At 36.8% G+C, this 15,975-nt stretch overlaps 1 protein-coding gene across 1 annotated transcript in view; it reads left to right on the top strand.

Annotated features, from left to right (window-relative positions):
- Positions 1-15,975, top strand: part of ENPEP (glutamyl aminopeptidase) — an 86,268-nt gene that overhangs the window by 23,069 nt on the left and 47,224 nt on the right. Inside the window, exons 4-7 of the mRNA XM_031010405.3 lie at positions 7,660-7,780; positions 10,674-10,828; positions 11,266-11,379; positions 14,405-14,539. Of these exons, the coding sequence (XP_030866265.3) occupies positions 7,660-7,780; positions 10,674-10,828; positions 11,266-11,379; positions 14,405-14,539 (525 nt within the window). The remainder of the gene's footprint in view (positions 1-7,659; positions 7,781-10,673; positions 10,829-11,265; positions 11,380-14,404; positions 14,540-15,975) is intronic.

Genomic DNA, 15,975 nt, shown 5'->3' on the forward strand with positions numbered 1-15,975 from the left:
TTGCTAAAAGTCTTTTGAAACCAGGCCCTTGCAATCCAAAAAGTTTGGGCTTTTAAATGTGTTGTGTGGGCATCAAGAGCCTATTTTGAAAGTCAAAACCAACATTTATTTTTTTCCCTTGCATTTTTCAATGTTCTTACTGGCAATGTGGACACCATAGTGTGAGTATCAATCACATATAAGGAAGTATGCACACAGAAAATTACAGAGGTTAATAATTCAGTGTATTATCTCTCATGATACTGATACTTTTGATGCGACACATAGAACTATTACATGTCAAACATTGCTTATGTGCTATCTTATTTAATACTCGAAATAACCCTATGACATAAGTGTTGTTGTTATAACTGTTTTACAGCTGGGGAGGTCAAGATTCAGTCTTACAAGTAGAGAAAATAGGCAGCATGATATAGTGAAAACAAACTTTGTCCTGAACTCTAGCGTCAGTCCTGTCTTAGACTTCATTTTTCTCATGTATACAATGAGGAAGTTTATTTTCAAATCACCTTCAAACTCTAAAATTATAAATAGAAGTCTACAATCCTTATCCCAAACCCTCATGGCCAGTTGTATGTTGGAATTCAGAAATTTTCAGATTTGTGAAAGGTAATGTAGTTTGAATACTATATGTTAATGATTAACTGCAGTGGGATTTGGGGCAATGCCTTATAATCAGTGATACTTCTGCAGCAATTTTTTATAGTGAGAAAAATAAAGATTTTTGAAAACCTCTTAACAGTTCAGGTCATATGATATTGCCAAATTAGTTTGCTTAAACATATAAAAAGTTTTAGAACTCATTGGATTTATTAGTGTGGATTAGGGGTTGTGGGAACTGGACCAGTGAAAAGATTGGGGTAATTATCAGTGATGCAAAATATTTTTTCTATTATTATTAATAATTCTGGATTCATAGAATTGATGTGTGGAGTAAAAGAAATGTTGCATGGAAACTGCTTATCACATTCCTTGAAAAAATTTAAGTTCTCAATAATAAGACTAATAAGTAATCATAATACTATCGCTGAGCTTTGTGCTTGGTTTTGGTTGCAGGGACATAAATAATCATTGAAGATAAAGATGGTGCACAGCCTCATTAAATTGTTCAAGGAAGATTGATCTAGTGCATCTAGTCATGATTGTCAAGTGAAGTCAAGTGTGGCAAAGGGATACATAAAGGAAGTAATGGTAATCAACCAGGAATCAATTCTCATGGACTTAAGTTCTATCTCTCAAATGGTTTGAGACACTTGAATGAAAGGGATAACATTAAGAACTCTAAGAGCCTACATTACAGTAGGCTCCAATATAAGGGAAAAGCAAAAGCTGTGTTAGAGCAGATATATCTTACCTCCCAAAAGAATATCAGCTGAATAAGGCTGTATAAAGCCCAAAGTTTTTCCACTGATACTAGCTCCATAGATTCAGTGCTTTGAAAGACGACTGATGGTATCCAACAGTAGTATACCAGGTAATTTAATTTGCCTAGGGAAGTTACTATCTTCAAAAAGTAAATATATGCATAAAAGTTAGGTTCTTGAAGCCTTACAAACTTCATTTATGTTTATATATAATGTTTACATATAAAGTGATAAAGTAGACATACGAACTTTATATTTAAATGTTAATAGGGTTCTTAAATTTAAAAAGTCATGTATGACTCTTTTAAAAGATAAAGAAGAAAGAAAATACTTGTATGCATCCCTCCTCACTCCATGTTATTTCAATATGGGTAGTCACACACTTAAAAAATCATCTCAGTAAAGCAAGCACATAAACTAGAAAAATGTCAATTATTAAATAATGATGACAAGTCAGGGGTAATTGCCTGAACTTTATCATGGACAGAAGTGCTGAGGCTTAGCAGATGATAGGGGAGAGTCAGTCACCTCTGCCAAAGCCCAGAGAGAGGAGAAGGAGATGCAGATGGAGCATACATTAAAGGTGGGGTCAGAGAGCGGGAAAAGTGTGGTGAGGATGAGTGAAGGCATCAGCACAAGGGAGGATGCTTTCAAAATCACCAAATCCAAACATCACAGATGTTCTGTTGTTACATGGATTACAGAAACCATGTTGGAGCTTTAAATGACAGAAAATGTTGGCATGTTGGTAGAGTCTTTGATATAAAAATGTTTGTGATATATGGTAGTTAAGACACAGTTATGCTTTGGCTTAATACGTTACAAAATAAATGGGCTGTAGCTATATATTCTCTGATTGTTTGGCTCTGTTGATCAAAGTAGCAGTTATAGAATAAAATCTATGACCTGATTTTTTTATGGTAACTTCTGTAAAATATTTCTTTTTTAAACTTTTATTTTAGGTTCAGGGGTATATGTGCGGGTTTGCTATATAGTAAATTGCATGTCATGGGGGTTTGGTGTACAGATTGTTTCACTTCTCAGGTAATAAGCATAGTGCCCGATAGGTGGTTTTCTCATTCTCACCCTCCTCCCTCTCTACTTTCAAGTAGGTCTTGATGTCTATTGCTTCCTTCTTGGGGTCCATGAGTACTCAATGTTTAGGTCCCACTTATAAGTGAGAAGATGTGGTATTTGGTTCTCTGTTGCTATGCTAGTTCTCTTAGGATAAAAGACTCCAGCTTTATCCATGATGCTGCAAAGGACATGATCTCATTCTTTTTTATGGCTGTGAAGTAGTCCATGGTGTATATATACCACATTTTATTTATCCAGTCTACTGTTGATGAAAATAAGTTGATTCCATCCATGTCTTTGCTACTGTGAATAGTGCTGTGATGAACGTATGGAGGCCTGTGTCTTTACGGCAGAACAGTTTATATTTCCTTGGGTATCTATATCCTGTAATAAGATGGCTGGGTCATTTGGTAATTCTGCTTTAGTTCTTTGAGAAATTGCCAAACTGCTTTCCACAATGGATAAACTAATTTGCATTCCCACCAACAATGTATAAGTGTTCCTTTTTCTCTACAAGTTTGCCAGCATGTTATTTTTTGGCCTTTTAATAATAGCCATTCTGACTGGGTGAGATAGTATCTCATTGTGGTTTTGATTTGCAGTTCTCTAATGATTAGTCATGTTGAGCGTTTTTTCACATGCTTGTGGGCCATATATGAAAAGTGTCTTTGGAAAAGTGTCTGTTCACATCCTTTGCCCATTGTTTAATAGGGTTGTTTGTTTTTGCTTGCTGATTTAAGTTCTTTACAGATTTTGGATATTTTACCTTAGTTGGATACATAGTTTGCAAATATTTTCTCTCATTCTGTATGTTGTCTGTTTACTCTATTGATAGTTCCTTTTGCTGTGCAGAAGCTCTTTAGTTTAAGTCCATTTGCCTACTTATGGTTTTGTTGCAGTTTCTTTTGGCATCTTTGTCATGAAATCTTTGCCAGGTCCTATGTCTGGAATGGTATTTCCTAGGTTATCTTCCAGGGTTTTTATAGTTTTAGGTTTTACACTTTTTAACCTGTCTTGAGTTGACTTTTGTATATGGTGTAAGGAAGGGGTCCAGTTTCAATCTTCTGCGTATGGCTAGCCAGTTATCCCAGCATCATTTATTGAATAGAGAGTCTTATCCCTATTGCTTCTTTCTGTCAACTTTGTTGAAGATCAGATGGTTGCAGGTGTATGGCATTATTTCTGGGCTCTCTATTCTGTGTCGTTGGTCTGTGTGTGTATTTTTGTCTTAGTACCATGCTGTTTTGGTTACTATAGGCTTGTAGTATAGTTTAAAGTCAGGTAATGTGATTCCTCCAGCTTTTTCTTTTTGCTTAAAATTACCTTGGCTATTATATTTTTGGTGCCATATAAATTTTAAAATAGTTTTTTTCTAATTCTGTCAAAACTATCACTGGTTGTTTGATAGGAACAGCACTGAATCTGTGAATTGCTTTGGGCAGTATGGCCATTTTAACAATATTGATTCTTCTTATTTGATGTTATCTTTTTTTTTTAATTATTATACTTTAAGTTCTAGGGTACATGTACACAACGAGCAGGTTTGTTACATATGTATACATGTGCCATGTTGGTGTGCTGCACCCATTAACTCGTCATTTACATTAGGTATATCTCCTAATGCTATCCCTCCCCACTGTCCCCACCCCATGACAGGCCCTGGTGTGTGATGTTCTCCTTCCTGTGTCCAAGTGTTCTCATTGTTCAGTTCCCACCTATGAGTGAGAACATGCGGTGTTTGGTTTTTTGTCCTTGCGACAGTTTGCTGAGAATGATGGTTTCCAGCTTCATCCATGTCCCTACAAAGGACATGAACTCGATGTTTTCTTTATTTTTGTCGGACTGAGTTAGTTTGGGGAGCCAGTTTTTGAGCTCTGAGATTTTTTCTTCAGCTTGGCCTATTCTGCTGTTAATAATTGTGATTTCATTATGAAATTCCTGTAGTGTGTTTTTTTAGCTCTGTCAGGTCATTTTGGTTCTTTCTTATAACGGTTATTTTGTCTTTCAGTTCCTGTACTGTTATATTGTAATCCTTAGTTTCCTTGGATTGGTTTCAACTTTCTCAATGGTTCTCAATGGAATCTCAACGATCTTCCTTCGTATCCATATTCTGAATTCTATTGCTATCATTTCAGTCGTTTCAGTCTGGTTAAGAACCCTTGCTGTGGAACTAGTGTGGTTGTTTGGAGGAAACAAGGCAGTCTGGCTTTTTGAGCTGCCAGAGATCCTGCACTAGTTCTTTCTCATCTGTGTGGGCTGACTTTCCCTCAACTGTGGTGGCTGATGTTCCCTCAACTGTGCTGTAATTTGAGTACAGTCAGTTGATTTCTTTCCTGAATGTTTTCAGAGGACGAAGTGTTTGTGCTGGGTCATTATTTGTGGCTGAATTCATGTCCTTTGTTTCTCAGGGGGCGTTATGTTAGCAAAGTATTTTTGGTGCTGAAGTTTGGGCTATGATCCAGTAGATGGTGCTTAAGCATAATGGCCAGTAGTTAGGCTGTTGCTCAGCCACATGGCTCCTCTGTGTTTCCTCCTGATTGCAGCTGTGCTCTCCCTCAGTGCTCTGAAACTGTCTACTCCTCTCCAACTCGAGTACTGGCTGCAGATCTCAGCTTGGCACTCCTGGGCTGCTCACCACAGCCTTGGAGCAAGCTCAGGTTTTATGCTTCTTCTGCAGCCTGGAGGCAGCAGGGGAAGGGACCTTGGCAGTCGCTGTGGCAGAGGGCTTTTCACCGGTCTTTTGGAACTCCACCCCAGAGAAATGCAGAGCCACTACCAATTGGTGCAATCAGCCCGGGGTCAGGTGGTTGTATTGTGGGCCCAAGCCAAGGGCCTGCCTGGCGATGAGCAGGGGTAACAGGGGGTTGTGGCTGGGACAAACTGGCTTCTTTTCCTTAGGATGGCTGCAGCTTACTGGAGATATGATTAAAGCACTCAGGGTCTTTGATCCATACCTAGTCCAAGGGCAGCAAGGGCAGTACCATTGCAGCAGCCATGGCAGAGGGGCTTTCAGTTGCCTCTGGGAGATCCACCTTAGAGAAATGCAGAGCTGCTGCTACTGGGAATGTTCAGCCAGGGAATGGGGCCACTGCACTGCTGGCCTGAGCTAAGGTCCCTGCTTGGTGAAGAGCTAACCCTGATTATGAAGGGTCATAGATCACAGATGATCTGCAGACTGACCAGGCTGCAAAGACAGAGCATATTTCTATGGACTTGAGTTTCTCAGAAACAAAAGAGGAAGGGACTGCTTTTATTTTGATTGAATTTACATTAACATCAATCTTCTTTAAACACATTGCCTTCCACTGTCACCAACAGAAATACAAAAAAAGAAAAATGAATTACATTGTCTCAGAAGCATACTGCTTAAAGGGAGTTCATTTACTGACATGGGAAATGAGAAAATATTAGTGGAAAGAACACATTGAGTCTGTCTCCTTCCCATTGCTCCACCTACGGTGGGAGACCTCACCATGATCTTTCAACTTCTTTCACAATTCTCTTTTGCTCACCAAATGTTATGTGCAGCACCAAAGCACTGAATATGTAGACAACAGTGGAGCGGGTCAAGAGGACTGCCCTTCCTGAAGTTTTTAATTCAGAGAACAGATGTGATAGAAAATCTGAGAGTTTTGACACACCAATTAGTTCACAGAAGAAAAATTCTGAGACTCTTGGTTTATGACATGGCAATCCTGTACGAACGTGATGACTTTTATTTTAGACGGTTAATTCCCTTTACTCTGTTCAATGGCCAAAATCTGGAGCCTTAGTTTCACTCAACTTCTTGGAAAAATACCTGTCATTGTTCACAAAGAGGACAGGAGGGTAATCCAAACAGTTTCACTTTTTGATTGCTTAACAACTATTAGAGAAAATGTATCATCACTTCTGTAAGAAAAAAAAAACTTCTAAGAGTATTGAGATGATTGAGTGAGTTGTGCCGTCTTTGGAGGTGAAGACGAACACATCTTTATTTATGCAAATAAAGCAAGAATGCCAATTACCTAGTGGATGTGAGAATAGTGAGCCAGCACTGGTAATTTAAGGGATGCTCTTTCAGAATGTGTTCTTTATATTAGTGAATCATTCCAGTGTTCTTTGCTTCTAGGAAAAGGTGGTTCAAGATGTGTGCCTAAGTGAATACCAAAACTAGCAATGCATTGGGAATAATAAAGAGAGTGGGCAATATTTTCTTTTTTTCTTGTTTAAATCCTGAGTCAGCTGTTCTAATTAGGTAAATGGTCTTGAACTTACTAAATGATTACATCTTTTGCTTTCCTTGAGGGTTTTGAATCAGGTTGTAGGCTTAGCAGGTATATTTTATTTGAATTTCTCACAAACTTTTAGCAGACACTCGTTGTCTGAGGCATTGCTTTCTCTTTCAGATATTGAGAAATGCCTAAACACCTGTAATATTCTTGTCCAGAGACCACATCTGCTTTCACGACACTATGTTGAAGAGGATTCTTGAAAATTTTTTATAAAGTCAGACATGCTTAGAATTGGGGACAAAAATCTGTACTTGGTTTGATTTATAAATTATGTCATAAGGACACAAAGTAGTGACTTAGAGAATTGATGTAGCTTACCAAGATGACTTTCTCTCAGGGAAAGTTTGGATCATTATATTTTAGGCTCTGGAGCTGAATAGTTGGAATATCAGAAGGGTTATTTCAAAATAACTAGATAGAATAGCACAAGTAGATAACACGTATTCAGGGGCTTTTTACATGAGAAAAGTCCCATTAATTCAATTCCTCAAGGACAAATGACACAGAGAGAAAGAGACAGAGACAGAGAGAGAAAGAGCGCGCAAGAGAGAAATTGATAGGTGGGTATATGGATGGATGAATAGATAAATTCATAGATTTTAAGAAGATAATATATGTTCTAAGTAGAAAAAATTAATAACATTTTTCAAATGTCTGGGACATCGTGCCAACCGTTGTGTCTTACATTATTTCTAGTCACTAAAATCACTTAGTGAGTTGTGAAGTTTTATTAACATTTTGCATAAAATTCCTCCAGAGTCTCAGAGAGACTCACTTCAGTGATTTATGAGACAACACAGCTAGTATGAGGCAGAATTGGAATTCAAATTAGACATATCTGGCTCCAAAGCCCGCTTTCTTTCAAGTGTGTTATGCATCACAGTTTTTGTATTTCGTTGAATGAAGAATAATTTTCACTGAATTTTTTGTGTTTTGTTTAATAGCTTACAATTTATGTCCAGCCAGAGCAAAAGCACACAGCCGAATATGCTGCAAACATAACTAAAAGTGTGTTTGATTATTTTGAAGAATACTTTGCTATGAATTATTCTCTTCCTAAATTAGGTGAGGATCATTTTTTAATTTTCTTATTTTTAATATTGCCTTTGTTTTTATCTAAGTTAACTCATTTCTTCTAATTATGTCACCATCAGTTAACAGTTATCCTTAAGTCCTTTTATTCTATGCCGACAATATCTTGGGCTCAAGCAAGCCGCCTGCCTCGGCCTCCCAAAGTGCTAGGATTACAGGCATAATCAACCATGCCCAGCCTGTACTGTGTTCTTATCTGATGAATATATAATCTTGTGTTTCCAAATAAAGATGAAAGTATGTGCACAAAATGGCAGAGCTTGGTAGTGATGGAGCCACAAATAGCAACCCAGATCAGTTGATTTCAAAATCGGCATTCATCCCAATACTTGCTCTGCCTCCGTGTCATCAGCGAGTTAAAAAATAATAGGGATAAATGGTGTTGTAAGAGTCCCATGTGCTTCCAGTCTTTCCATTGTTGTACAAGGCAAATTCTAGATTCCCCAGCAGTTTAATGAAATACTGGTGCTCCTTCCAGCAATAATTTTTTCTAATACAGAGGGAGACATGCATTCTTCATAAAGCAAAAGTGGGGCTACAACCAAAATGGTGTGCATATGACATTTCTATCAATAGTGGAAATGCTTTATTAATAAGCTCAAGAGCTATTAACAAAGACTTTAAATATAACACCCATATAGATGTTTGTAGGGATGAAATGAAGGCAGTAAGAAAACAAATTAGCCAGCAGTTGGCCTCCCTGTTTCTGTTTCTGCCTTTACTTTAATAAATTATCAATGCACACGAGGGGAATGCCAAATTCTCTGCATGGGAATGGCTGTGGCTCAGAGCAAGCTTGTAGATGCTGCATGTCTCTTCAATGGATACAATTCTATTTTTTGATTGCTTAACAAATGTTAGAGAAGGAGCTGGAAAAAGAAACAAGTTTTCATCAAAATCAGAATATTGGGCCAGGTGCAGTGACTCACGCCTGTAATCCCAACATTTTGGGAGGCCCAGGCGGGCGGATCGCTTGAGCCCAAAAGTTCAAAACCAGCCTGGCAACATGGTGAAACCCCATTGCTACAAGAAATACAAAAATTAGCCAGGTGTTGTGGCACACACCTGTAGTCTCAGCTACTCAGGAGGCTGAGGTGGGAGGATCACTTGAGCCCAGGAGGTTGAGGCTGCAGTGAGCCATGATTGTGTCACTGCAGTCTAGGTGACGGAAGACCTCATCTCAATTTAAAAATATCAGAATAATATTTAATAAAATATTGTGCACATGAATTTAAAGATCCTTTGCCTTTTATCTCAGTTGTAGCACCCAGGATAACCTGAGAAGTGGAAATCTCACAAATGTATTACTCTCTTCTCCTCTCTTTCTTTCTCCCTCTCCCCAACTCCTTTATTCTGTTTTATGTGCATTTTCAACCCTCTCGGAATTAATTATATCTTAGACTCCTTAGAAGTGACTTCTGCATTTATTAGACTCCAAAGAGTTAAATATACAAGAATTAGTTAGTTATAATGCCAATACTGACCAAAAAAAAAAAAAAAAATGAGATTGCAAAAAATTCCTTTTGTTCAAGGATTAAGTGCAAACTGCACTCCACAACATTATGAAAAATATTGGCTCTTGGGGAAGATACCTCTCTACTTTTGAAATGACTGTCTTGTGATAAAATAACCAAACCTAAAAATGAGATAACATGAAAAGGAAACTACTATTGTAATCTTGACCTCTACTTAAGATACATCCCTCTTCATTCTTTTATAAAAACTTTAAGAATATTTATTTTGGCTGGGTGCGGTGGCTCACGCCTGTAATCCCAGCACTTTGGGAGGCCGAGGCAGGTGGATCACGAGGTCAGGAGATGGAGACCATCCTGGCTAACACGGTGAATCCCCGTCTCTACTAAAAATTCAAAAAATTAGCCGGGCGCGGTGGCAGGCGCCTGTAGTCCCAGCTACTCAGGAGGCCGAGGCGGGAGAATGGCGTGAACCCAGGAGGCAGAGCTTGCAGTGAGCCGAGATCGCGCCACTGCCCTCCAGTTTGGGCAACAGAGCGAGACTCCGTCTCAAAAAAAAAAGAAAGAATATTTAATTTAACCAGAGAGAAAGGGCCTTCTCTTATCCGTTAAGTGAAAAATCAATTTGTTTTCATTTCTCTGCCTCATTTAAATTATACATAATAATAAAGAAATTACATTCTGTTTACAGTTCATTAACTGGGGAAGCTGTATTTTGGCCACTAATCATCTGAGCATTTTCTGTCTTGGGATTTAACATAGAACTGATCAACACTGCCTCCTCCTGTCAGATATTATGTGTAAGACTATAGAAACTCCTGTCCAACATTTTAGAACTGTAAGGGAATCTAGAGAGAATATAGTCAACTCCATGTTTCTCCAATCGATTTAATACATAAAAGCGGATGATAAGCTATTAGATTGGTATTTCTATCAATATTTTATAGAATTAGAGAAAAATGGAGTTTTATATTCTTGAATAATCTGTGTCTTTGGATGGAAAACTATATCTATACACTTGGAAGCTCAGAACTTCTAAATACTAATTTGAAAACTTCTCTTTTTCCTCACGGCTTATCCCCTAAAACACATGTAGCTAATAAAAATGAAATACAGAGAGAAACAAAAGACATAAAATTATAGAGGCATTGCCATTATTGTCCTTCTTTAAAACAAAAGCAAAGCATTGATATCTGGAGCCAGCAGGGAATGCTCTATGGAAATTTTGAGTGCATTCGGACTGAAATGTTCACACACATGATTACAGTTCTTTACTCTAAGAAATTATTTTTAGCCTTTTAAAAAACATTCATCCAAATAACTTAATTTGGTAAGAAAAGCTATGAACAAATGGAAAGAATGTATTTCTCACTGGACTCTTTCTTCTTCTATAGATAAAATCGCTATTCCAGATTTTGGCACTGGTGCCATGGAGAACTGGGGACTCATCACGTACAGAGAAACGAACCTGCTTTATGACCCTAAGGAATCAGCCTCGTCAAACCAACAGAGGGTGGCCACTGTGGTTGCCCATGAACTTGTGCATCAGGTACAGAATCTTAGCACTGAATCAGCTTGTTTTTTTAAAGTGGCTTAAGACCACAAGAATAATTCAAATTATTTATGACTTAGCAAATAAAAAATAGCCAACTCAGAAAAACTTGCATGAAAATCTTTCTTGGTACTAATAAACATTTAGCCATAAAGAGACTTTGAACCACATTGTTTTGCCTTTAGGAAATACACACGAGGCCTTCATATAAATTTATGTACCCCAGTAATAACTAAATAAAGACAATAAACTAAAGACAATTTAATATCATTTAAATAATCAGAATAAAGCAGGAAATAAATGTTAAGTACAATGCCTGCCACTTCTGTCACAGTGACAATATTGGCACGGACAAATAAATGTTTTGACATTTTCTAGGCCTCTCTACCATACCCATAAGAATGTAATTATCTCTTTATTGCTTATAATTTCAGTGGTTTGGAAATATTGTGACCATGGACTGGTGGGAAGACTTGTGGCTAAATGAAGGATTTGCTTCTTTCTTTGAGTTTCTGGGAGTAAACCATGCAGAAACAGACTGGCAAATGGTGAGTCCTAAACACATAAACTTGAAATCTCTCTTTTCCTCATGCAAAGCAGATGGAAGCCTTTGGACTATGATAATGGTCCCGAGTCAGATGGCAAGTGCAGTGGTGAGCGGGGAATTCCACTGTGAGGGTAGGGTGGAACCAGCTGACTTCCACTGACTACACCTTGCCTACAGCCCTTTCCCAGTACATAGAAGGGCAGCTGATCATCACAATCTGGGGATATCCTTGACAGAGTCACTCAAAACACATTATCAAGGCAGGAAAAAAAAAAAACAGGTGGCATAGAAAATGTTAACTCTGTGTTCCAGAAAGTATCTATAGCACTAACCCTTTGAAAAAATGTCGGAGTCTCATTTGTGAACGACTTACTTTATTTCAGACAGATTGCAGAAACAGTGTGATGAAGAGATAACATAAATTTAGTAGTTAGATTAGTTAGATTGAAGTTCAAATCCTGAACACATCATTTCTTAGACGCATGACAGGGAATATGACCTTGAGCAAGTTACATAATATCTGTGTCCATTTTCTCCTTTATGAAATAGAACATTATTTTCTATCTTGTAAGCTTAAAAGCTCCCAAATGTGCATGTAATGACTATTAACAGGTAGTGTGTCCCTCAGAGGCCTAGAATAGAAACTTTTATGAACCCTAAAATTTTTTTTCAGAAAAGCTAGGTATAGTTGTTATTTATATCATGGGAGTATTCTTGATTGCGTATATGAGTGTGCAAATATGTGGATGTGTCTAATTACAAGAGGTTTTGTACTGTGTAAAATACTGCCCTCTACTGGACAGAACAAAAAAGTTAAATGCTTGAAGCCCTTACAGTTTCTCTAGCCTGCTTTACAAAGCGAAAAGGCTAATTTACAATTACTTCTTTAAAAATCTTATCTACATCTGGATTTTTTTCAACTATGGAACTATTGACATTTTGGAGTAGATAATTCTTTTTTTGTGCGGGACTTTCCTGTGCGTTATAGGATACTTAGCATCCCAGACTTTAATTAACTAAATGCCAGTAACCTGCCAGCCCCTGTTGTGACAACTAAAAATGTCTCCACATATTTCCAGGTGTCTCGTGGGGGGCAAAAATCTCCTCCAGTTGAAAACTACTCATCTACATGGAAAATTGCTGATTTTATAATTTATTGAAAATAAACTGTATAAATGGAAAATTGTGTTGTCCTTTATTTTCTCCCATACAGTATACTGAGGCCCTTATAGCAAACTGTTATAAGAAATTATAACATTTTAATATTGTCTAATATTCCAAGTTCTGTGTTTCAAAAGCAATGGCTGAATTCCAGAAGAATTTGCTATGCACTTCTTAAATGAAATTTAATCACATCGTTCAACACAACAATTAATTCATTCCTTCATCTATTCATTCATTCCTTTTTTTTTTTTTCCTTTTTGAGATGGAGTCTCACTCTGTCACCCAGACTGGAGTGCAGTGGAGCAATCTCGGGTCACTGCATCCTCCACCTCCTGGGTTCAAGCAATTCTCCTGCCTCAGCCTCCTGAGTAGCTGGGACTATAGGCCCTCGCCACCACTCCTGGCTAATTTTTATATTTTTAGTAGAGATGGGGTTTTGCCATGATGGCCAGGCTGATCTTGAACTCCTTACCTCAGGTGATCTGCCTGCCTTGGCCTCCCAAAATGCTGGGATTACAGGCGTGAGCCACCGAGCCCAGCCCATTCATTCATTCTTCATTCAGCAAATGGAGGACTCCAAAATGAATAATGAATAAAATACACTTCTTGCCCTTAAGGAGTTCTCAATTTAAGGTCTTGTGGATGGAAGGGTCAGATAGATAAAGATATTTTATAAGCGAGCTCAATAAATACCACAATCATGGAATACCTCATTTCACTGGTGAAAAATCGGAAGGCCAGGAAAATGATAGAACTTTCCAACATCACAGAGATAGGTGGTAGCAAAATCCAAAATCACACACACAGCTGGTATAGTCAATCTTCCTGACACTGAGAACAAGATCTTTCTACTCACCATACTTAAACTTCCTAGGTATACAAAAATCAAAGTCCAAGTCAAAATTATCTTGATTGGCAGTCATCACTTGACAGCAGTACCTTTTCTGTTATAAATGAAACCCGCATAATTGGAAAATGTAAGCTAATACAGCATACTCCTGTTTTGGAAATATTTTTAATTAAGTAGAGCCAATGAAATTTTTAAAGTTAGTAGTGATTTAGCAGAGTTAGATTTCAGAATCTTACTGCTTAAGAGTCAAAATAACTATAGCAGCTAATGGGTTAGGTTCTCATTCTGTGCCAGGTACTATGCCAAGTACTAACCATGAATTTTATCACTGAGTCCTGTGCACAGTTCCAAAAAGTACAGGCCATAATTACTTCTATTTAATGGGTGAGGAAACTTGCTTAAACTTACATATCTAGAAAGTAAAAAGACTGAGCTTTGAACCAAGGAAATCTGACAGTACTGCTAGGCCTGTCAACCAGTCTGTATTGCTGACAAAACCTAGGAGGGAAACGAGAGGTGATTAGAACTAAAGGATAAACTGCTAATATTTTCTTTCATTAATTATGAAGTATCCAAATTCCAATAACAAGTTAATATTAGAAAAACCTGAACATCAATATTTGGCAAATTGATATGCAACCTCTCTTAATTCTTAGACCAAATCTGTGGAGTGATGTCATCATTCTCATTGCACAGATATAGAAATAGGGCTTGAAAAGTTTGGCACATATCCAAAAGTCATACAGAAGTAGCAGAAGCAGAATTCACAGAAGTTGATGTCTTCTTGGCCTGTCATCTGGGGGAAAAATTAAAAGGAATTAGAAGTAGAAGAAGGGAATGAAATCAATATAGCTCAATCAGTGCAAAATATGATTAATTTGAAGACCTAATGTTTAAGTAACTTAAGTCATTTATATTTATTTTCCTCCAATTTTTCTTATATATGGTATTTTAGTTTATAAACTAGTATAAAGGAAATACTATATTTCTTTGGCTCATTCTTTCATTTCAGCGTGACCAAATGTTACTTGAAGATGTATTACCTGTACAAGAGGATGATTCTTTGATGTCTTCGCATCCAGTTATTGTGACTGTGACAACCCCTGATGAAATAACATCTGTTTTTGATGGAATATCCTATAGCAAGGTGGGAGAAATAGAACATTGTTTTGAACGTCTTCCTGTTTAGTGACTTTTCTTTTAGTGGATACCTAAAAATGGTAAGAATGGTCACACTGTGCCAGTGAGCTTTGGAAAACAGTGTAGAAGTTATTCTGAGTGCTGAATATTCAATAGTTTGTACTTTTCAGTAGAATTTAGTGCTGGTCATTGTCACAGAATTTTAAAAGAGATTTTTAAGAATTTCTCTTTACACATTTGTATATAATTATTTTCATTCTGATAATTTAATATTTAGACTTGAAGCATCACATTTCAAATTGTTTTATTTGATTTTTTAAAAGACAATAAATCTTTTTCTTCTACGTGGTCAACAAGAAATGCCATATATGTGCACAGCTTTTCTAGTAGAACATTTTCATGCCTGCAATAAACATTTAAATCCAACTCAGAAGGAAATACTTTTATTCCTTTTTAGAAGATGTAAAGATGAATTTGTTAGCATATTGTAGGTGAGGATCTTTTCTCCACTAATATTTTATGAAAAGTTGCTGGAAATCTGTAACTCCAAGATTTATGTGACACATTCTGTCCCACAATATTTCATATAGTCTCTCCTTCAAACATATTCCATATCTGTATGTAACATAATTTAAATTTTTATTTTAGTCATTTTCTACTTCAGCTTCTCATGGGTTTCCCACTACACTGAGGTGCTTAGAAGCTACTGCAAGCTAATACATTTTGTTATCCTGAGTAATACCTAAAGTTTTATTTGAGTCAAAAATATTATAATTATTAAAATGAATACTTGAGTGAAAAGGCTTCTATGTATTAGCATTTGAAATTCTTAGCATCATATTTTTGACTTTCCCTCTCATATGATTCCCATGGTGTATATTCAGCCTTCTTGTATTCATTTTTCTTTGATATTATGAATGATTCCTTTTATCTTTATGTCAAAATGAAAATTTCGAATCCACTTATAGCCTATTCTAATTATTCACATGGGAGAAGTTTAAATTTATTCAGTCATTTTTCCCCTTAGTCCTAGATACTCCTCAGGTTTAAGATATTATGTCCAAGATAAATAAATGTTTCTAGGCCTTTAGCTTTCTAAATAGGTATAAAATTAATTTAGAATGCTTAATAACTTACAGTAAAAATTACTAATTTAAGTGGGGGGCAGTGTTCTTTTTTCATTCAGTTACTTGAAAATTGATTTAAAATATTAAAAATTGTGCATTTCAGTACTAACCTTATAACACATAAAAAGAAAGTACAGAGCCAAGATGTTCATCAGATTCTTCAGATGAAAGGAAAGCAAATGAGATAGACCACCGAGAAGAGAAAGATTGTATGCCTAAATTATGTATCCATGTATATTAAGCTATTTGACCAGATAATTCCTTGACTATCTACTTCCCTCTGCTAAATCTAATTCTTATTTTCAAATATGGAAAT

The sequence above is a fragment of the Gorilla gorilla genome, chromosome 3 (assembly GCF_029281585.2).
Source record: "Gorilla gorilla gorilla isolate KB3781 chromosome 3, NHGRI_mGorGor1-v2.1_pri, whole genome shotgun sequence".
Classification (NCBI taxonomy): domain Eukaryota; kingdom Metazoa; phylum Chordata; class Mammalia; order Primates; family Hominidae; genus Gorilla; species Gorilla gorilla.